At 36.8% G+C, this 23,535-nt stretch overlaps 3 protein-coding genes across 3 annotated transcripts; all 3 read right to left on the bottom strand.

Moving 5' to 3' along the window:
* Positions 1 to 10,748: 10,748 nt before the first annotated feature.
* On the bottom strand, positions 10,749 to 13,281 carry LOC117256479 (nuclear factor 7, brain-like). Its single transcript, XM_033625912.2, has one exon. It carries the CDS (start codon positions 12,942 to 12,944, stop codon positions 11,436 to 11,438), a length of 1,509 nt encoding a protein of 502 aa, XP_033481803.1. The 5' UTR covers positions 12,945 to 13,281; the 3' UTR covers positions 10,749 to 11,435.
* A 2,269-nt stretch (positions 13,282 to 15,550) lies between these two features.
* On the bottom strand, positions 15,551 to 17,389 carry LOC117257132 (uncharacterized). The gene is made up of 2 exons (XM_033627059.2): positions 17,092 to 17,389; positions 15,551 to 16,922 (listed from the first exon to the last, which is right to left on the bottom strand). The coding sequence occupies exons 1-2, from the start codon at positions 17,261 to 17,263 to the stop codon at positions 15,814 to 15,816; spliced, it is 1,281 nt and encodes a 426-aa protein (XP_033482950.1). The 5' UTR covers positions 17,264 to 17,389; the 3' UTR covers positions 15,551 to 15,813.
* Positions 17,390 to 18,333: 944 nt separating this feature from the next.
* LOC117257133 (uncharacterized) lies at positions 18,334 to 22,280 on the bottom strand. Its single transcript, XM_078171186.1, has 2 exons — positions 21,834 to 22,280; positions 18,334 to 21,736 (listed from the first exon to the last, which is right to left on the bottom strand). The coding sequence occupies exons 1-2, from the start codon at positions 22,003 to 22,005 to the stop codon at positions 20,715 to 20,717; spliced, it is 1,194 nt and encodes a 397-aa protein (XP_078027312.1). The 5' UTR covers positions 22,006 to 22,280; the 3' UTR covers positions 18,334 to 20,714.
* Positions 22,281 to 23,535: the final 1,255 nt, after the last annotated feature.

Genomic DNA, 23,535 nt, shown 5'->3' with positions numbered 1-23,535 from the left:
ACCCGATCAGCAGCTGGACAGGATGAGCATACATGTAGTCACCTTGTGGTTCTGAGAGATACACACAACAAAAGGAATATCAGTGTCAGATCAGCAAGAGCAAACAGACTGAGGTGAAACTTGGCAGAAAGTTTGGAACAGAATGACGTCTGTTTACTGGACGGATCAGAGGTTTTTGTTTTCAGCCAGCAGATCAGAGCGAACATGATGACGAGAGAGAGGAGAGACAGTTTGGAGAGAGTTCACGTCAAACTGTAGTCTTTGAGGACCTCTAGTGGTCAGAAGAGATACAACAGTTCTCACATGGTAACCAGTTAAACATCACCTGAGGTCACTGAAACTTGTTCTTTGTCTGTCATTTATTCTATTTTTCTTTGTGTCTCTCATTTAGTAATTTCTGTTTCCTTCTGTGTCTTTATATAAGATGACGACATGTCCTACACGCTCAGTAAGAAACCCAGAAACACACTTTCCAACTTACATGAGCCCAAGTATGAGCAGAGTATTCACATTGATCGCTTGTCAATTTGTGTGTGTGTGTGTGTGTGTGTGTGTGTACAACAGGGTCAGGATCAGCAGTGTGTGTCAGTGGTTTTTTTTGTGTGTGTGTTTGCAGAGCATTGTCCGCCACATGGCGCCGCGGCAACATGAGACAAATCGTCTCCATGGTGAAGGGTTGTAACGCTCTCCGCGGGCAAGACTGGTCCAGAGGGCAGGTTTGGCGGGAAGTGTGTTTGTGTGCATGTGTGTGTGTGTGTGTGAGAGAGAGAGAGAGAGAGAGAGAGAGAGAGAGAGAGAGAGAGAGAGAGAGAGAGAGGAGGCACAAAAGAAAGGCTGTGTGTTTGCATAGATAATGAATGAAAGAAAATCTGTTCTTTCATGTGTGTTTGAGAAACAAAGTTTGTATGTGTGTGTGTATGTTGTTTGTATGTGTGTGTGTGTGTGTGCGTGCGTGTAATGTAATCAGAGAATGATCTCATCAAAGAGAAAATCAGCGACTCTTTGTTCCTGTGTAATGTAATGCAAATGTCACAAGGTCAAAGGTCATTCATTTATTTAGATTCTTTTTTGTATCAAGGATATCTGCGCGCATGTACCTACATCTGCTTCTTGAGCAGAAGTATGAATACCACAAGCAAAATATATCAAAAGTAGAAGTACTTCTGCAGAATAATGTAACCATTTCATATGATTTTAATGATTCCATGAGCCAGATAATGGTTTAAAAAGATGGCTTAAAAATTGAGGAAGGCTGATCTCATTATATATTTGTAAATCATTTAAAGATGTGACAATATGTGAACAGTACCGTGTACGAGCAGATGGATGCTCTTTTTTTCTCCCTTCATCATCCCTCTGTTATCTCTGGGAGTCTCGGAGGCTGTGGCCTTCTACATCCTTTAACCTGCCACTGTTTGGTTTTAGATAACAGGCGGGTCGAGCACAAAGAGTTTGATCTTCATATTATCAGTTAACCTTTAATGTGACTCACCTGCACTCACTTTGTTCCTGCCGCTGCTGCTGCTGCTGCTGCTGTGTAATCAGGAGTCACAGTGGCTCTCAGGCTCACTGTTTGTTTGCTGCAGTAAGTGTGTGTGTGTTGTGGTGGTGCTGGTGTGTGTGTGTGTGTGTGTGTGTGTGTGTGTGTGTGTGTGTGTGTGTGTAAAATATCTACATAATATTGTTTATGAACTGCTGAATGTTTAAATTTCACTCCAGCATTCTGAGGTGTTGATGTTAGCTGTTGTTGCTGTATGGAGTTTTGTCAACTGGCAGACTGGAAAAACTACACACTTGCTGCTACAGTGAATAGTTAAAAAGAAACATATGAGTGCTCACATGATGTATACAAAACTTTACAAGAAAATAATTATGTTCTTTTTTTCTTTATGACATCAGTTTTACCAAGTAATTTGTAGCTCACATTTTAGTGACTTTACCTTAATAACAAACTTATTTTAACTTATTTTAAAGCCAAACCCTGATGTTTTTTTTTAAACCTAACTATGTAGTTTTGGTATAACTGTGACCATTACCCAGGAGTTTAAAGCTCAGACCATCAATGGTCACACGAACTATTCTGTCACCCATGGGTAGGAAATGCTCCGGTGGATCGTATTCAGAGGTATGAACGGACTACTGCTGTGGTTGTGTGGGTTGGATGACTTATTGTTTTAAGTTGTATAATGTCCTACAGCTGAATCACTACATCAGCATGATGATCATGACTTTTTTATGGACATAATATATTACATTTTTTAACCAAAGCTTATACTATGACATTTTAAGGACAGTCTATATGACAATATTTTGATGACATATAATAATAATAATAATAATAATAATAATAATAATAATAATAATAATAATAATAATAAAAATGTCATCAAAATATCATAGTATAGTATGTCAAAAAATTACATTGTATAGTAAATCAGAAAATAGGGTGTAGTATACTATGTGGTAAAGATGTCATAGTATAGTATGTGATAAAAGGTGATAGTAGTAAATTATTAAAACTTTCATAGTATAGTATGTCGTGAAAAAGTCACAGTACAGTATGTCATAAAAAATGTCAGAGTATGGTATATCATAGAAAAATATCATAGTATAGTGTGTCGGGAAAAATGGCATACTATAGGATATCATGAAAATTTCATAGTAAAAGAAATTACATTGCATAGTATGCCATAATAATTGTTATAGTGTAGTATATCCGAAGAAAGGGTATAGTCATAGAATAGTATGTCATAAAAATATGATAGTATGTCATGAATAACTGTCATTTTATAGTCTGTCATTAAAAAATCATATAAGAATGTCATCGTATACTATGAAGTCACAAATCATGAAAAACGTAATAATATAGTATGTTGTCAAACATTATAAAAAATAATCATAGAATGGTGTCTCCAAAAATGCTGACAAACATCAAAGTATAGCATGCATAATATGTCCTCAAAACTGAATAGCATGATGAGGGTTTTTTTCATCATTTTTGACGACATGCAATAGTATGACGTTTGATCATGATTTTTGACGACATACAATACTATGACGTTTTTTTCATAATTTTTGACGACATGCAATATTATAACTTTTTTCATGATTTTTGATGACATACTATACTGTGACATTTTTTCATGATTTTTGACAATAAGCAATACTGACTTTTTCCATTATTTTTGATGACATGCAATTCTATGACGTTATTTCATAATTTTTAACGACATGCAATACTATGACATTTTTTCATAATTTTTAACGACATGCAATACTATGACATTTTTTCACAGTTCTTAACGACATACTATACTATGACTTTTTCTCATGATTTTTGAAGACATGCAATACTATGATGCTTTTTCATGATTTTTTACGACATGCTATACTGTGACGTTTTTCATGATTTTTGACGACATGTATGACTATGACTTTTTTTCATGATTTTTGACATGCAACACTATGACGTTTTTTCATGATTTTTTACGACATACTATATTGTGGCGTTTGTTCATGATTTTTGATGAAATGCAACACTATGACTTTTTTTAATGATTTTTAACAACATGCAATACTATGACATTTTTTCATGATTTTTGACAACATGCTATACTATGATGTTTTTTCATGATTTTTAACGACATACTATACTATGAATTTTTCTCATGATTTTTGACGACATACTATACTATGACGTTTCTCATGATTTTTGACGACATACTATACTGTGATGTTTCTCATCATTTTTGACGACATACAATACTATGAATTTTTCTCATGATTTTTAACAACATCCTATACTGTGACATTTTTTCATGATTTTTGACGACATGCAATACTATGACTTTTTTCATGATTTTTGACAACATGCTATACTGTGACGTTCTTTCATGATTTTTGACGACATGCAATACTATGAATTTTTCTCATGATTTTTAACGACATGCAATACTATGACATTTTTTCATGATTTTTGACAACATGCTATACTATGATGTTTTTTCATGATTTTTAACGACATACTATACTATGAATTTTTCTCATGATTTTTGACGACATACTATACTATGACGTTTCTCATGATTTTTGACGACATACTATACTGTGATGTTTCTCATCATTTTTGACGACATACAATACTATGAATTTTTCTCATGATTTTTAACAACATCCTATACTGTGACATTTTTTCATGATTTTTGACGACATGCAATACTATGACTTTTTTCATGATTTTTGACAACATGCTATACTGTGACGTTCTTTCATGATTTTTGACGACATGCAATACTATGAATTTTTCTCATGATTTTTAACGACATGCAATACTATGACTTTTTTTCATGATGTCTGACGACATGCAATACTATGACATTTTTCATGATTTTTGTCGACATGCTATAGTGTGACGTTCTTTCATGATTGTTGACGACATGCAATACTATTACGTTTTTTCATGATTTTTGTCGACATACTATACTATGACGTTTTTTTCATGATTTTTGACAACATGCTATACTATGACGTTCTTTCATGATGATTTTTGACGACATGCTACACTATGACGTTTTTCATGATTTTTCACGACATACTATACTATGACTGTTTGTCATTATTTTTGTCAACATACTATACTATGACGTTTTTTCATGATTTTTGACGACATGCTATACTATGACGCTTTTTCATCATTTTTGACAACATGCTATACTATGACGTTTTTTCATCATTTCTGACAACAGGCTATACTATGACTGTCATGATTTTTGACGACATACTATACAATGACTGTCATTATGTGTGACGACATACTACTACATGATTTTTAACGACATGCAATACTATGACATTTTTTCATGATTTTTAACGACATACTATACTATGACTGTTTGTTATGATTTTTGACAACATACTATACTATGACGTTTTTCATAATTTTTGATGACATGCTATACTATGACTGTTTGTCATGATTTTTGATGACATACTATACTATGACTTTTTTCATGATTTTTGACAACATGTTATACCATGACGTTCTTTCATGATTTTTGACGACATGCTATACAATGACGTTTTTTCATGATTTTTGACGACATACTATACTATGACTGTTTGTCATGATTTTTGACGACATACTATACTATGACTGTTTGTCATGATTTTTGACGACATACTATACTATGACTTTTTTCATGATTTTTGACAAGATAGTATACTATGATGTTCTTTCATGATTTTTGACGACATGCTATACTATGACGTTCTTTCATGATTTTTGACAACATGCTATACTATGACTGTTTTTCATGGTTTTTGACAACATGCTATACTATGACATTTTTTCATGATTTTTGACGACATGCTATACTGTGACTGTTTGTCATGATTTTTGAGGACATACTATACTATGACGTTTTTTCATGATTTTTGACGACATACTATACTATGACTTTTTTTCATGATTTTTGAGGACATACTATACTATGACGTTTTTTCATGATTTTTGACGACATGCTATACTATGACGTTTTTTCATGATTTTTGACGACATACTATACTATGACTTTTTTCATGATTTTTGACAAGATAGTATACTATGATGTTCTTTCATGATTTTTGACGACATGCTATACTATGACGTTCTTTCATGATTTTTGACAACATGCTATACTATGACTGTTTTTCATGGTTTTTGACAACATGCTATACTATGACATTTTTTCATGATTTTTGACGACATGCTATACTGTGACTGTTTGTCATGATTTTTGACGTCGTACTATACTATGACTTTTTTTTCATGATTTTTGAGGACATACTATACTATGACTTTTTTTCATGATTTTTGAGGACATACTATACTATGACGTTTTTTCATGATTTTTGAGGACATGCTATACTATGACGTTTTTTCATGATTTTTGACGACATACTATACTATGACGTTTTTCATGATTTTTGACGACATACTATACTATGACTTTTTTTCATGATTTTTGAGGACATACTATACTATGACTTTTTTTCATGATTTTTGAGGACATACTATACTATGACGTTTTTTCATGATTTTTGACGACATGCTATACTATGACGTTTTTTCATGATTTTTGACGACATACTATACTGTGACTTTTTTTCATGATTTTTGACGACATGCTATACTATGACTGTTTGTCATGATTTTTGACAACATACTATACTATGATGTTTTTTCATCATTTTTAACAACATACTATACTATGATGTTTTTTCATGATTTTTGACGACATACTATACTGTGACATTTTTTCATGATTTTTGACGACATACTATACTGTGACATTTTTTCATGATTTTTGACGACATACTATACTATGACGTTTTTTCATGATTTTTAACGACATACTATACTATGACTGATTGTCATGATTTTTCACAACATGCTGTACTATGACTGATTGTCATGATTTTTGACAACATGCTGTACTATGACGTTTTTTCATCATTTTTAACAACATACTATACTATACTATGACTGTTTGTAATGATTTTTGACGACATCCTATACTATGACGTTCTTTCATGATTTTTGACGACATGCTGTACTATGACGTTTTTTCATGATTTTTAATGACATACTGTACTATGACTGTCATGATTTTTGACGACATACTATACTATGACTGTTTGTCATGATTTTTGACAACATGCTATACTATGACGTTTTTTCATAATTTTTGACGACATACTATGCTATGACTGTTTGTCATAATTTTTGAAGACATGCAATACTATGACTTTTTTCATGATTTTTGACGTCATACTATACTATGACACTTTCTTCATCATTTTTGACGACATACTATACTATGACTGTCTGTCATGATTTTTGACAACATGCTATACTATGACGTTTTTTCATAATTTTTGACGACATACTATGCTATGACTGTTTGTCATAATTTTTGAAGACATGCAATACTATGACTTTTTTCATGATTTTTGACGTCATACTATACTATGACACTTTCTTCATCATTTTTGACGACATACTATACTATGACTGTTTGTCATGATTTTTGACGACATACCATAGTATGACTTTTTTTGATGATTTTTGACGAAATGCAATACTATGACATTTTTTCATGATTTTTGACGACATGCTATACTATGATGTTTTTTCATAATTTTTGACGACATACTATACTATGACTGTTTGTTATAATTTTTGACGACATACTATACTTTGACTTTTTTTTCATAAATTTTGACGACATACTATACTATGATTTTTTTTCATTTTTGATGAAATGCAATACTATGACATTTTTTCCAGATTTTTGACGACATACGATACTATGACTTTTTTCATTATTTTTGACGACATGCTATACTATGACTTTTTTTTATCGTTTTTGATGACATGCAATACTATGACATTTTTTTCATGATTTTTAACGACATCCTATACTATGACGTTCTTTCATGATTTTTGACAACATGCTATACTATGACGTTCTTTCATGATTTTTGACGACATGCTATACTATGACGTTCTTTGATGATTTTTGTCGACATATTATACTATGACTTTTTTTCATGATTTTGGACGACATGCTATACTACGATGTTTTTTCATGATTTTTGACGACATACTATACTATGACAAATCACGATTTTCGACAACATACTATATTAATATGTTTTTCCATGATTTTTGACGTCATACTATACTATGACATTTTTTCATGTTTTTTGACGACATACTATAAATATGACGTTTTTTCAACATTTTTGACAACATGCCATACTATCACTTTTTTTTCATAATTTTTGATAACATACTATACTATGACTGTTTTTTCATGATTTAGGGCAACATATGATACTATGATGTTTTTTCATCATTTTGGACGACATAGTATACTATGAAATTTTCCATGATTTTTAACGACATACTATACTATGACTTTTTTTTGTGATTTTTGACGACATTCTATACTATGACGTTTTTTCATGATATTTGACGACATACTATACTATGATGTTTTTTTCATGATTTTTGACGACATGCTATACTATGACTTTTATTCATGATTTTTGACAACATACTATACTGTGACTTTTTTTCATGGTTTTTGACGACATGCAATACTATGACGTTTTTTTCATGATTTTTGATGACATGCTATACTATGACGTTTTTTTCATGATTTTTGACGACATGCTATACTATGACTTTTTTCATGATTCTTGACAACATGCTATGCTATGACGTTTTTTTCATGGTTTTTGACGAAATGTAATACTATGACGTTTTTTCATGATTTATGACGACATACTATACTATGACTTCTTTTCATGATTATTGACGACAGACTATACTGTGGCGTTTTTTTGATGCTTTTTGACAACATACTATAGAATGACTTTTGTGCAAAGTTTGGTGAGTGGAGGATAGCATGTCGTCAAAAACCATGAAGAACGTCATAGTATAGTATGTCGTCAACAATCATGAAAAAACATCATAGTATAGTATGTCGTCAAAAATCATGAAAAAAAGTCATCGCGTAATATGTTGACAAAAATGATGAAAAATTGTCATAGTATAGTATGTCGTCAAAAATCATGAAAAAAAGTCATAGTATAATATGTCGTCAGATATCATGAAAAAACGCCATACTATGGTATGTCGTCAAAAATCATGAAAAATGTCATAGTATAGTATGTCATCAAAAATCATGAAAAAGTCATAGTATAGTATGTCGTCAAAAATCATGAAAAAGGTCATAGTATAGTATGTCGTCAACAATAATGAAGAACGTCATAGTATAGTATGACATCAAAAAACATGAAAAAAAGTCATTGTATAGTATGACGTCAAAAATCATGAAGAACGTCATAGTATAGTATGTCGTCAAAAATCATGAAAAAAGTCATAGTATAGTATGTTGTCAAAAATCTTGAAAAAAGTCATTGTATAGTATGTCGTCAAAAATCATGAAGAACGTCATAGTATAGTATAGTATGTCGTCAAGAATCATGAAAAAAGTCATAGTGTAGTATGTCGTCAAAAATCATGAAAAAACGTCATAGTATAGTGTGTCGTCAAGAATCATGAAAAAAGTCATAGTGTAGTACGTCGTCAACAATCATGAAAAAACGTCATAGTATAGTGTGTCGACAAAAATCATGAAGAACGTCCATAGTATAGTATGTCGTCAAGAATCATGAAGAACGTCATAGTATAGTATGTCGTCAAGAATCATGAAAAAAGTCATAGTGCAGTACGTCGTCAAAAATCATGAAAAAACGTCATAGTATAGTATGTCGTCAAGAATCATGAAAAAAGTCATAGTGTAGTACGTCGTCAACAATCATGAAAAAACGTCATAGTATAGTGTATCGACAAAAATCATGAAAAAATGTCTTAGTAAAGTATGTCGTCAAAAATCATGAAGAACATCACAGTATAGTGTGTCGTCAACAATCATGAAAAAACGTCATAGTATAGTTTGTCGACAAAAATTATTAAAAAACGTCATAGTATAGTATGTTGACAAAAATAATGAAAAATTGTTATAGTATAGTATGTCATCACAAATCATAAAAAAAATTCCATAGTATAGCATGTCGTCAGATATCATGAAAAAACGCCATAGTATAGTATGTCATCAAAAATCATGAAAAAATGTCAGAGTATAGTATGTAGTCAAAAATCATGAAAAAACATCATAGTGTAGCATGTCGACAAAAATCATGAAAAAAAGTCATAGTATAATATGTCGACAAAAATCATGAAAAAAAGTCAGAGTATAGTATGTCGTCAAAAATCATGAAAAAAAGTCCCGATGTACCTCACTCCTTAGGCAGTTGTTATCTCTTCCTTGCAGACGCAGCTGTGTTTTTGATTGTATGCTTCCAACTTTCACTCACCCATATACACATATATTATTGATTACTGACTATCATGTTTTTCTGGTTCTTTATTATTTTGTATATAAAAATGCTTTTACCCTTTTGCAAACTTACCTCAACTCCCATCTTTTTAGCCTTTAAACCAAGCTGTTACTCTCATTGTTTTGACATGCTATACTATGACATTTTTTAAGACATACTATACTATGACTAACCCAGCTAGAGGCTGGTTTTAGGCTTAGTTCCACCCTATCATCCCAATATGGTCACTATTCTGGCTCCAAAAATCCAAGATGGCAAAGTCCAAATGCCAAAGCTTTAAAACAAGAGTCCAAAAACCAGTGGGTGACGTCATGGTGGCTACATTCATTATTTCATAGAGTCTATGGCGACAGCATCTTTCCTGTTCAGTCACAAGGCTGATTGCAGCTGCAGACTGAAATGAACTGTGCCGAATCATGATGATGATGTCCTGTGTACGGTCTGTGAGGCAGATCTGATGAAACTCATCTGTGAGATCACAAACACACAATGTCCCTCTCTCTCTGTCCCTGACACTGATTCATCATTTTGAGGTAAGCGGACAAAAATAGCACAATGACACTTTATATGTGTGTGTGTGTGTGTGCCGTAAGTGTATGTGTTTTCCAATAAAAAACACTCAGCTGTGTCACGACAAATTAGGTATGAAACCTCCTGGTGACATCACAATGATGCAGAACCAGAGGGAAAATTCTAGATGATGACAATCATAAAAGACACACACACACTTTTTTTTTAATCTTAAGAGGAAGCATTAAGAATTTTATCTGGACAAGCACAGTAAAACCTCATTTCAGTCTTGACAATAAACGCTTTGGTTTAATATTTGTTTTTATGTCTTTAAAAAAATTATTCAGCCCCTAATATATTATACATAAAAATATACATCTGCACTTCATTTGTTTCTGTTTTACAGATAAATGTGTTCAAAAGAAGCTACAAACAATCACGGCAGGTTACAGAAAAAAATGCTATCAAGGAGATTAAATGTTCGAAACAAAGGAAATTACACAGAATAAAAACAAAATCTCTCACACTGCCTCAACAATAAAAAACAATATAAACTAGAAAACACAAGTTACTCCAACTGCAATATTTTTTTATATGCTGATAAGAAAATTACTCAATTATATTAAACAACATTTCACTGATGACACTCACAAACTGATTAAATGAGCTTGCAGGTAAATAAAATAATTCCCAGTACTGTAGACCCAGAGTGTTAAACATCTGTGCATCTCCACTCCACTTATGACACAGTGGAAACCCTCCTAAAAAAAAGAGAACACATGCAAAATGACACAACACAAGCAAATGAAAAAAACATACAAAATAAGGTAAATTGGTAGCTTTGTCCCATGTTTGTCTCACATATTTTTCCTGTCTCCTGGTTGCCTATTAATTTACAGTCAAATAAAATAAAATCACATTTCATAAAATTACACAGCACTTCCCTTTAAGGAATTGGTTGTTGTTTGTACGACCTAATAATTATCGTAATAATCATCATAGTCATCAGAATCGTTACTGTTGTCATCGCTATTATCCTCCTCCTCCTCCTCCTCCTCCTCCTCCTCCTCCCCCTCCTCCTCCTCCTCCTCCTCCTCCTCCTCATCCTCCTCACCCGGTAAAATCTTAATTGGGAGTTCATCACTATTGCTAAAGTATGGAAACAGCTTCTCAGTGAAAGTGTGTGTGAAGGTGTGTATCTCTGTGTCAGTATCAGCATCAAAGAATGACAGCTCTCCTTCATCCCAGTCCAGATTAACTCTGATCCTCTGAGGCCTCTTTTTCACTCGGAGAACAACTGGATAGGCTGACGGGGAGAAGGCTCTAAATTTACGATTAGAGAGTCCTACTCTCCACAGTCCGGACCGTATCCTCCCTTTCCTCTGGACAGACTCTTTTGCAACACCCAGAAACCAGCAAGTACTGTTTCCAACCTCAACATCCCAGCTGTGAGTCCCTGAGTTAAAGCCCTCAGAGCCCAGGACAATACAAAAGTTTTCAAACCTCTCTGGATTATCAGGAAGCTTCTGTTTCTCTCCACATCTCACACTGGTCAGATCTTTAGTCAGGATGAGTTCTGGATGAGCAGTGTTTGGATCCAGAATCACAGGAGTGTAGGAGACCATGTCCTTCATCTTCTTCCAGATGTTGAAGGTCAGGTTGCCCAGATGTTTGGCCTCGTCTATCAGAGCTCCTGAGGGCAGCTGTGGATCATCCAGCAGGGGGCGCTGCTGGACTCTTTCCACTGCAGCCTTGTAGTTCTGCAGGAATGAGATGTCTTCAGATCTCAGCTCCTCCTCTGTGGCTCTGATTGTGTCTGAAAGAGCTGCTATCTCTCTGCTCAGAGCTTCAATCTTCTCCTTCATCCTCTGACTCTTCTGCTCCACTTCCTCCCTCAGAGCAGAGATCCTGGCCTCCTCTTCCTCTTGTAGAAACTGGTGAAGCTTCTTAAACTGCTCCTTAATCTGCTCCTCGGTGTGTAGGGCCTGGACCTTAATGTGCTCTGCTGTTTGATCAAAGTTACTTTTAACTTTTCCAAACAGCTTCAGTTTCTCCTGTAAGGGCTTCAGGGATTCCTGCAGCTCCTCTTTGCGCTCCTGTGCAACTTCATTTATAGGTCTGAATCTATGGTTCTTGTGAGTTTTTGAATCCCTGCAGATGAGACACACCGGCCTCTGATGGTTCACACAGAAGAGTTTGAGTTTCTCAGAGTGCAGACTGCAGAGAGTTTCAGACCCTGCGGAACCTCTCTGAGCTCTCCCCTGTATGAAGGACTCACACAGGTTCCTCAGTACCAGGTTACAAGGTGGTTGACCCTTTGATGATCTTCTCTTACAAACTGGACACTCTCGAATTTGTTTTCCTCTCCACCATTTCTGTAGACAGTCTCTACAGAAGCTGTGGCTGCATGACAGGACAACAGGATCTTTAAAAATGTCCTGACAGACAGGACAGGAGAGATCCTCCTCTGATATGGAAGCCATTGTGTTTGTAAAAAGTTGGGGAAAAAAGCGGCCAACAGCACAAGTCAGTCAGTCATGCTTTTAGTCTGTTAACTAGAACATTAACTGTCATGCTGTTTTTTTGGTAGTGGTAAACTCACATTCAGTGTCAGCAGCAAGTAGCAGTATTCCAGTTTTCCCTCCAGTGAAGGTTTTGAGTTTTCGACAAAGGTAAATCTCTCTCTGTCTCAAAATGACACCAGTGATGTTACACTCGACCCAGTTTGCTCGACACAGTGTGTTCTTTTGAAGCAGAAGTGCTCTGAGACAGTTTCGATTCCTGCTTCGGCACACCCACAATCACATGACTACTGAGAGCAGGCCTCATTACTGGCAGTCCTGAGGCTTTTTCAGGTCTTCCACTTAGATGCAGTTCTGACACACAGCCAGCAGATGTCACTCTTCTGACTGTATAAAACGCTTCGAAGCAGCAGCTGTGTCAAAGTGGCTCACTGCTTCATGAAGCTTCAAGTTCACCATCACTAAATGACACGTTGTACTTCCTTGTTAGTTTCAGATGAGTCATGCACAGGGCGAAACTTTATTGGAGCTACTTTTGTAAATGATTAGCTATTAACTGCGACAGTCCAAAGTTCATTGTTCATTCTCACATGACTTATTTCTGCAGGTGAGTTGACGGCCCAAGACCACAGAATCACAACCTACCTGTTTTGTAGCATGTCATCCCCTTTTTGTGTCTTTGTTTTGTGTGTTTGGCGATGTGTAAAAGCTCCTGTTGAGTTTGATTGTAATTGTGCTGAACTTTGGATGCTGCTGAAGTGAAGTCATTCAGTTGTACATGTTCTGTTTAAACAAGTTGACGTTAATTTTGTTCATTCTTCCAAAGAAAGAACCATTCCGTTTTAAAGAAACTACGCTGACCGATCAAATACTTAAAGACAAAAATGTATAAGAACCATTCATTACTGTCCTTAATTTGTGTTACAGTGGCACTGGTGATTTTTGTAAGGCTGCAACTCATTTTCAGCCAATGAAACAAGTCCCAGGGCCAAAAACCAAGCATGCGCCTTTTCCCACACATAAACTGGTATTTAAAAATGACCAGTGTGTGATGAGACTGTGTGCACCTCATGCATTCTTCAGACCAGGCATACACAAAGTTTTATTAATATGGCTCCAGGTGCTGCAGAGCGGTTTGTGCATAAGTATAAACCAAGTCCTTAATCTTAAAACCCCACACAAGGGATTTTCAGCTTTTCAGTGTTTTTGTTTTGTGCGAAGGTCCATTACAGTTAACAATCTTTGAGCATATTGCAATTCAAGTGAAAGGAGATAAAACAAGACTCCTGCATCTCCTCTTGGCTCTGTTTCCAGGCTTCAGAAAATCTAGCTTGTGACAGGACACTTTGACCAATCACAGTTCCTTTCAGAGAGAAGGCTGTTCCTATTGGCTGTCCTACAAACGCAGATGTGCATGAACTTCCCCTCCATAAAAGCCTGATTCAATGGTGGAGAATCCTGCGGACAGTTTCTATTCCAGGATTGGCAACAACTGCCTAAACTGTAAAGCAACCCAGAAAAGGTTGACGCACTGAACAAAAAGAATCTGAAAGTTTGACAATATTCACATTAAAATACATCAATATCAGCGAAAGGTTTCAGAGATGGAGAGAAAACGTTGCTTATAGTTTAACCTTCTGCTAACCGGAGCTAAAGGCTCACAGCTGCAGCTTCAAGTTCACCTTTATGTAGCAGGTGAGAGCCTTGAATCACAGCGTGTCCTCCAACTCACTCCCCACCACTACGGACCACCTTGCCACGAGATGAGCTGGCAGCAGATCTGTAGACGGACTGCCTGTCAGAAGCTGCAGCCACCAGAATCCAGACAGCACAAACCCCAGCTGCAGGGGGGCTGACACCCCTGATTCCTCTCCAGAGCTGTAAACTTTCTGTTGCTGCTGTTACACAGGTGAAAACTAGCACTACCACTGGTCACCAGTGCTGGGGGGGTTGTGCTTGCTGAATTCAAGCCGCTAAAGCTGCTGACCGAGGGTCCGTCTCCTGAATTGCTGCCTGCTCTCCTCACAAGGAAGCAGTTTACAGCAGCTGGGAGCGAGGCGGAGGGGCTGTGAGGTGGCTAGCTCGCTACTTCTTGTTTCCTTTGTGGTCTGATGAACAGAGAGCAGGGCAAAGAGGCGCTTAAAGAATGACCTGCGGGCAACTGTACAAAAAATAAGATGAAATAAATCAGTAAAAGTCACTGGGTTACTGAATGAGTGCATGTGCTTGGTATGGTTGGAGGGGCTCAGGACAGAGAGGGGAGAGCTGCAGGAGGACAGTCCATTTTCAAATTCTGCCAAATTGCAATTTTTTTTAACACGTGGCACCACTGGGGGAAAAAAATCACACCCAAGGCCACCCGTGCTAAAAAGCTGTCCCACATGTGATGCTTTAAAAGCACTAAAGATTTGGGATTTGGGAGCGGGTTGTTCATATTGATAGTTTTGGATTATCTTAGAAGAGCATAGGATTAATGAGTATAAAATTTGAAAATGGGCATAGATCCCCTGTAGGTCGATGTTACAGTTTAAACTAAGTGTTTCATAAATACACATTTGGCAAAACCATTGATTTTACACGATTACTTTAATAACAATTACATTGCACTCACTGTCAAATTAACACTTTCCTTGATTCAAGAGGTTATGATTGTTTAAAAGCTGCTTACAGAAATATAAGTGATACAGTCATATGAAAGGAGAAAACATGTTATGCAAGAACATAGTTTGTCACCAGGGGCTCCTTCCATGTGAACCAACAAGTCACTATTCATCTTAATATTGCTTCGATGTTTTCCAACTTTACCCCTGTGCTGCAGTGATACAGCTTTTCACCTGTGGGTTCTTTTTATGTGGACTGTCAAGTTACTGCTGATTCTGAAATCTTTCCCACATATTTCACAGGTATACGGCTTCTCACCTGTGTGGATTCTCATGTGCTTTTTCAATGCGGACACCTCACTGAATCTTTTCCCGCAGGTCTTGCAAAGGTACGGCCTCTCACCTGTGTGGGTTCTCATGTGAACTTTCAAGTCACCATTACGTCTGAAAGCTCTCCCACATACTTTACAAGTAAATGGCCTCTCACCTGTGTGGATTCTCATGTGCCTCTTCAGTACTGACAGCTCACAGAATCTGTTCCCACAGGTCTTGCAAAGGTACGGCTTCTCACCTGTGTGGATTCTCATGTGGATGTTCAAGCGACTATTGTGTCGGAATTCTTTTCCACATATTTTGCAAGAATATGGCTTCTCACCTGTGTGTGTTGTCATGTGGACTATCAAGTGACTACTATAGCGGAAATCTTTCCCACATGTTTTGCAAGAATATGGCTTATCACCTGTGTGGATTCTCAGGTGGATGTATAACTGGGACTTGTACTTGAAAGCTTTCCCACAAGTGTCACATTTAAAAGACTTTTCACCTGTGTAAGTTTTACCGTGAATATTTGACATGGTAGAGTTACACACATTATTAGTGAGACTTTCGCTTTCATGTTGTCTTTGGTTTGGTTGAAGCTCTGTGTTCCAAGTTGATCCTGAGTCTCCATGATGTCCTCCTTTCTGATCTTGGCTCACAGCTACATGAGAGTTGTGACAGAGCAGCTGGTGCTCACTGTTTGGTATCACATAGCTTATAACTGGTATGTTGACTACAGACTCTTTCTCATCTGCACTCAGAGTGTCATCATGAATGAAGTCCAGAGTCTGATCTTCACTGTGCTCACTTTCCTCATCAGCAGGAGTCAACATAAAGCCATCAGTCTCCTGCTTCACTACAAGCTGCTCTCCCTCCTGACTGCTGCACACTTCCTCCTCTTCCTCTTTAATCTCTGGAGGCTCTGGCTCCTCTTGGTCCACACTGGACTTCCTCTCCTCAATACAGAGCTGCTGCTCAGGGACAACCTCCTCCTCCTTACACACATGTTGCTGTGGGAGCTCTGGAGGGACACACAACAAAAGGAATAGCATACTAATGTGATGGTATAGAAGAAAAGCAGACATGCGAGCAAAATCTGAGGCCTAAAATTATATATTTAAATATTTAGGATTATGTATATAATCAAAAGTCTCTGCCCTGTGTTAATAAACTATCTAAGTTTCACCCACCTGTCCTGTGTGACTCTATTCCGGGTTTCCAAACGATATCCAACAGTCTGCGCTGACGATCGATCTCTTCCTCGTACTCGACGATGGTTCTTTTAAAAACTCCCAATATTTCTTCAGCAGCAGCAGTTAGTCGCTCGTTGACAAACTCTCTCAAAAACTCAACTGAACACATTGTTGTCAAATTATAAATGAAGTATTCATCTACGTGATAAATACACCATCGTCTCCCTGCTATTTCCGTACGCTCATTGAGCTAACGCAGCTAACGCTTGTACTGTTTACTTCCGCTATTTGTGTCACGCTGTTAAAGTTCCGGCAGTGGACGTCCGCTATTTTTTCTTTCTTTCCGCTCATCAACAGGTTGTTAGGGCAGCAGAATTATCCCTTATCCACATTTCTCTCCCCATAAAACAATACATACATAACCACAAATATTAAATCACTATGTCTGCAACGTTGGATTGACAGGAATATATATTTTTCCCCCGTTGTAAACAGAATAAATTGAAAGTCACAAATCCCCAACTAAATTAAAGAAATTCATCAGGAAATTGGACATAATATTTATCCAAGCAACAAATTTCCATCCTTTTTTTCAACACTAAGTGAAAATTTTGTGAAAACAAAGATGAAAGAAACATTTATTTTACAAATGTCAGCACACATTTGGATTCTGGAAACACTGGGGAGTATTTTAACACACAAACTGGAAGCCATATAATGAAAACAAAAAGCAGAAAGTTCAGCAGACTGTCAACTAATACATTTTACCAGGAAATTTCACAAACCATAAAGTCAAATTCTCCAGGCCTCAATCATCATTTAACCCTTCGAGATTGAATTTAGAAAATACTTTGAGGCTGTCCAGATTACAAATAAGAAAGGTGCCCATATACTGTGGTTAGTATGCAACAGAATTTAAAAAAAAGTTAATTTATTGTCTACTTTTTCTGTTATTTTAAATTGTTGTTTTATCTTTATTTATTCATTTATATATATGTACAACATTTACCCTAAGTCCTGCTGACATGTTTACTGTATAATCCTAAAGAAAGAGGAATCATGCCTCTTTGTCATCAAAATTCAATGATGCCGATATATTTTTTCTTTATCTTAATGTCACATGTTGTAAATGATAATTTACACAATTTAAAAAATCTAAGTATGAAACATCAAAGTACTCAAACACAATGGCTCCTGTCAGTGTCACTGAGGCTTTGATGTGTAAATAGCACTTTTGTGGCAGCTAGTCGAGGTGGAGCTGTTTCATTTTTTACCTGATGGATAGTTTAACAAGGCATCATGAGGGCGGCTGTGACTCAGCGGTAGAGCAGGTTGTCCACTAATCAGATGATCAGAGGTTCTATCTCCGGCTCCTCCAGTGGAAGCATGTGGTACCATCCTTGAAGAAGATTCTGAACCCCCAGTGGCTGTTTCATCAGTGTGTGAGTGTGTTACAAACTGAGTAGCAGGTGGAGCCTTGCACAGCAGCCTTGGCCACCAGTGTACGGTTGTGTGAAAGCGCAATTTGAGTGGTAGGAAGACTAGAAAGGTGCTATACAAGTGCAGGTCCATTTAATGAGCTCACTTTTAGTTTTCTACATAAAATCTTTAATAAGCAAAGTAACTTTAGCCGTCATATAAATGTTGTGGCCTTAAAAATACATTTGCCTGTAAAATGTAGTGAAGTAGAGCAATATGTGGCATAAAGCAAAGTAATCAATAAGACCTCAAAACTCTCTTTTTTTGGTTTTATTTAAAGTATTCAACGCTTCATATCGATGTAGAATGTACTTTCATCTCTGTCATCTGAAGACAATCAATATTGTACATACATACAGTACTCGAGTACATGTAGTTAGATTCCTCCACTGCAGACATGTTTGATCAATATGAAGCAGCTCCACTGATCAAACAGTATCAAATTATACTTTAACTTGACCTCCAGCAGTTGAGCTGCAACAGTAAAACACACCAAAACATGAGATCAGAAAACACCATTTTTTGCCCACAACCCTTTAGACACCCATCACTCTATTATTTAGGCTGACTCATTAAAAGCACCATGTAGTACATCAGGGGTCTTCAACTACATTTGTTCAAGGGCCAGAATTTTTCTGAGCAGACACTGTGTGCCAGGCTTTCAAATTATTACATATACGTAGGCACCTGGTTATGTTTTAAAATGGGGGAGCAAACTTAAAAAGATACAGATCGAGGATGTTATGAGAGGCAAGATTGTTATTGTTATAACTGTTATATTCACAAAATATAAATAATGGTGCATTATTATTTACTAAACAAACCAGCATTATATAAGAATTAAAAACCCTGTCTTGAACAGACTTTAAGTTTAAATAGCCTACAGCGTGCTGATAAGACTTCTCCTGAATGCAGGACTTAGACGCACTTTGGAAAGCAGAGCTAGATGATAAACAAAAATGGCAGCACACCGGTAAGGTAAGACAACACGTTTACATGTCGTTTTCTATATGTTCTCTGACATTTATCCTAACGATATGAGGCGGTCTTTGTGGAAAAAAAGCTTGTTTAGTGGACTAACTTTGCACTTGAAGTATGCCCGTTCACTTATGTTTTAACAGGTCTGACGCTACTATGCACCCCAGCTGTATCTAGGCTAACGGCTAACATGCTAACTATTATTTCTATGTCACTAGTCACTTGAAACAAATTTAGGACGATAGGAGACAGGTTGAAATAAACCGAAATTTCCCTTTAAACTTTTGCTGCGTGCTATTAATAGTGTCACCTGAGAGAAAAAGTTTTAAGTACTTCCTCTATACCTGCCAACATCAATACTACCAGTTAGAGGAAGGGTGAATAGAAAGCAAGGCAGTTAGCCTGGGGCCCCACCACACGAAATCTGCCCCTGAAAATAATGGTGAAAGCACAGCAGCTGATGGAAGGAGAGACACGGAGCAATGCCTCCTTGTATTTATAAATAATTCCATCCAAAGTCCGACTAAATCTGTTTGTGTGTATGTTTGTGTATGTGGGAGAGACACAGAAAGAGTGGCAGAGAGGGGGGAAAGAAAGTGGAAGCTGAACTACTGCATGCAATGTTTCTAAGGTTGACTTAATCAGGATGCTGCTTTGTCACTTTTTGACATTTGATATTTTTCTAGTAAGCTTACCGAACCTGACACATCACTATCGCTCATAATAAGCTGAGAGATGGATTCGTAAAGTCTACTCCTGACTCAAACGCACAAATTTGGGGCTGGTAAATCAATCCTGATAAAATTATTTCCATTTAAATTGTTTTGTGTCTTCAATATAAGAAGTAAAAATACTATATAACCTAAAAACTGTATCATATTTCTTTCCCTCCTTACATTTTCTGAATTAATTAATATTCTGCAGGTCAGGTGGAAAGCTCTGGTGGGCCAGATGTGGTCCGAGGGCCCCCAGTTGACGATCACTGCTGCATAAAATCTTATATGCCTCAACAACTGAGACACATCTGTGTCTTTTTCTGCAGATCTTAAAAAGTTATGACTTGTCACCACTTTGGACTCTTCCCACATTTTATGCAAATAAATGGCTTCTCACCTGTGTGGATTCTAATATGCCTTTTCAATACAGATTACACTGACAGCTTTTCACGTGTGGGCTCTTCTCATGTGGACCTTCAAGTGACTACTATGTCTAAAAGCTGTCCCACATGTTTTACAAATAAATGGCTTCTCACCCGTGTGGATTCTTATATGCCTCGTCAAGGAAGACATCTCGCAAAATCTTTTCCCGCAGGTCATGCAAAGGTACGGTCTTTCACCTGTGTGGGTTCTCATGTGGACATTGAAGTTACTTCTTCGTCTGAAAGCTTTCCCACATGTTGTGCATTCAAACGGCTTCTCACCTGTGTGGACTCTCATGTGGAGTTTCAAGTAACTGTTCTCTCTGAAACTTCTCCCACATGTTTTGCATATAAACGGATTTTCACCAGTGTGTGTCCTCATGTGTACTTTCAAGTCACGATTATATCTGAAATCTCTTCCACATATTTTACAAGGGTACGGCCTCTCACCTGTGTGGATTCTCATGTGTGTATATAAATGGCACTTAAACTTTAAAGCTTTCCCGCAAGTGTCACATTTGAAAGATTTTTTAGCTGTGTGAGTTTTACAGTGAATCTCTGACATGGAAGAGTTACTGTGATTATTGCTTTCATGATGTCTTTTCTTGAAGCTCTTAGCTTGAAGCTCTGTGTTTCTAGTTGATCCTGAGTCTCCATGCTGGTATTCTTCCTCATCTTGGCTCTCAGCTACATGAGAGTTGTGACAGAGCAGCTGATAGTCACTGTTTGGTATCACATAGTTTACAAATGGTATATTGACTTCAGACTCTTTCTGTGCTGCACTTTGAGTGTCATCATGAATGAAGTCCAGAGTCTGATCTTCACTGTGCTCACTTTCCTCATCAGCAGGAGTCAACATAAAGCCATCAGTCTCCTGCTTCACTACAAGCTGCTCTCCCTCCTGACTGCTGCACACTTCCTCCTCTTCCTCTTTAATCTCTGGAGGCTCTGGCTCCTCTTGGTCCACACTGGACTTCCTCTCCTCAATACAGAGCTGCTGCTCAGGGACAACCTCCTCCTCCTTAAACACATGTTGCTGTGGGAGCTCTGGAGGGACACACAACAACACCAACAGCATACTAATGTCATGCTACAGCAAACATACACACATGCCAGTAAATTACTCCAATTAGCTTTCACCCACCTGTCCTGTGTAACTTTATTTCAGGCTTCAAAACGATATCCAACAGTCTGCGCTGACGATCGATCTCTTCCTCGTACTCGACGATGCTTCTTTGAAAAACTCCCAATATTTCTTCAGCAGCAGCAGTTAGTCGCTCGTTGACAAACTCTCTCAAAGACTCAACTGAACACATTGTTTTCTAATTACAAGTAAACTATTTCTTATCGAAAACTACACCATCATCCCCCAGCTACATCCATACATCTATTGAGCTAACGCTGTTAGCGCTTGTTTTGTTTACTTCCGCTGGATGTGTCACAGCGTTGAAGTTCCGGCAATGAAAGTGAGCTCTTTTTTTTCCTTCCGCTCATCAACGGGTTCTTACTTCTTCTTCTTCTTCTAATTAGAACTAGACACCTGTTTCTCCCGGTCCCACCAAAAACTAAAGTGACTAATTCTAAGATCATAAATGACATTTATCCTTGTAATGAATTTAGAACTTTTTGGGGATTGTTTCAACACTGGACTTCTGAGAAGGACTCTCAAGCACCCATCTTAGACTTCACCACTATTAAAATTGGTGTTTTAATGCAGGACAAAAAAAGGGATATGCTATATAACACTTTAATTATTATGGCTAAATACTTTATCCATAGATGCAGGCTTTCAAATGTCACACCACTGTTTTTAATTTTTATGAATGAGCTGTTTAATTTAAAAAACAACAACTTTGAAATCTCTGACTCTTTCCTTTCCTTCTATCTTAATTTATTTTATGTTATGTATTGATGTTATAATGTTGTTAACATGGTTTATACTGACTGTATATTAAGTTTTGCTTGGTGAAATATGCTACTGTTTGACTGGAACGTTTGAATCTGTTGACTTTGTAATGCCGGAATCTGTTAATAAAGATAAAATTAAAAAAAAAAAAAAAAAAAAAAAACAGGACCATTGGCGGATCGCAAACGACTGTACATGAGTGTGTAACGTCATATCAATGTACCTTATGTCTTTAATTCTTCCCATTAACCCTGTGGCATTTCAGAGAGTAAAAAGTGCCTTCCTGGTGACTCTTATCTCGTCTACTTCTCCCTCTGTTCCCAGTAACCCCATCAAATTCCACTCCCGCCCTGCCTCGAGGACTTTATCAATCAATGTTTCCCTTTCCACCTCATACAAAGTGAAATGCAGTAAGATACATTCCACATTTTCTTTACCCCACGGTTCTAACACCTTCTATTCCTTTATAATATGTCTTTGTTATGACTGATTTTTGTATTTTGTGATATCCCCTTCCTTTCTGGTCTTCCTCCCACCTTTTTTGCCTTATCTCCATTTCTTTCGTCTGAATCACTGCTTTTCCTTCTCCTTTCCCAAGCGGACCTGGTGCTGTTATTGTACCAATAACTCTATAGGTATCAGATAAGCTGGCTCGCTGAATATTTTTTAAAAGAAAGCTAAAAACGTATCTGTTCACCTCAGCCTTTACCTAGCTCTGACTTTCCTAAAACAGGTCTGAAACTCTTTCTCTTTACGCTTCACGCTGCTGAAACTCTTCCAAAATTTTGTATCTTACTTGATTTTATGATTTTACAATTCTATGATTTTAGGGTGTTACGATTTTGTGACTCTTTATGATTTATCTCATCTTACGATTTCTTCAAGATTTATTGTTTTGAATCACTTAGTCCTTGTTCTAAACTGTTTTTAAGTGTCCTTT

This window comes from Epinephelus lanceolatus, chromosome 1 (assembly GCF_041903045.1).
Source record: "Epinephelus lanceolatus isolate andai-2023 chromosome 1, ASM4190304v1, whole genome shotgun sequence".
Taxonomy (NCBI): Eukaryota; Metazoa; Chordata; class Actinopteri; order Perciformes; family Serranidae; genus Epinephelus; species Epinephelus lanceolatus.
The sequence above is the reverse complement of the archived record's forward strand: the minus strand, read 5'-3'. Positions and strand labels throughout refer to the sequence as shown.

What these genes read in the sequence shown, in the direction of transcription:
- LOC117256479 (XM_033625912.2), bottom strand. Translation starts at nt 12,944, where the DNA reads ATGGCTTCCATATCAGAGGAGGATCTCTCCTGTCCTGTCTGTCAGGAC.
- LOC117257133 (XM_078171186.1), bottom strand. Translation starts at nt 22,005, where the DNA reads ATGTGTTCAGTTGAGTCTTTGAGAGAGTTTGTCAACGAGCGACTAACT. An exon ending in AATAAAGTTACACAGGACAG is followed by an intron (nt 21,737 to 21,833) that starts GTGGGTGAAAGC and finishes GTGTCCCTCCAG; the next exon opens with AGCTCCCACAGCAACATGTG.
- LOC117257132 (XM_033627059.2), bottom strand. Translation starts at nt 17,263, where the DNA reads ATGTGTTCAGTTGAGTTTTTGAGAGAGTTTGTCAACGAGCGACTAACT. An exon ending in AATAGAGTCACACAGGACAG is followed by an intron (nt 16,923 to 17,091) that starts GTGGGTGAAACT and finishes GTGTCCCTCCAG; the next exon opens with AGCTCCCACAGCAACATGTG.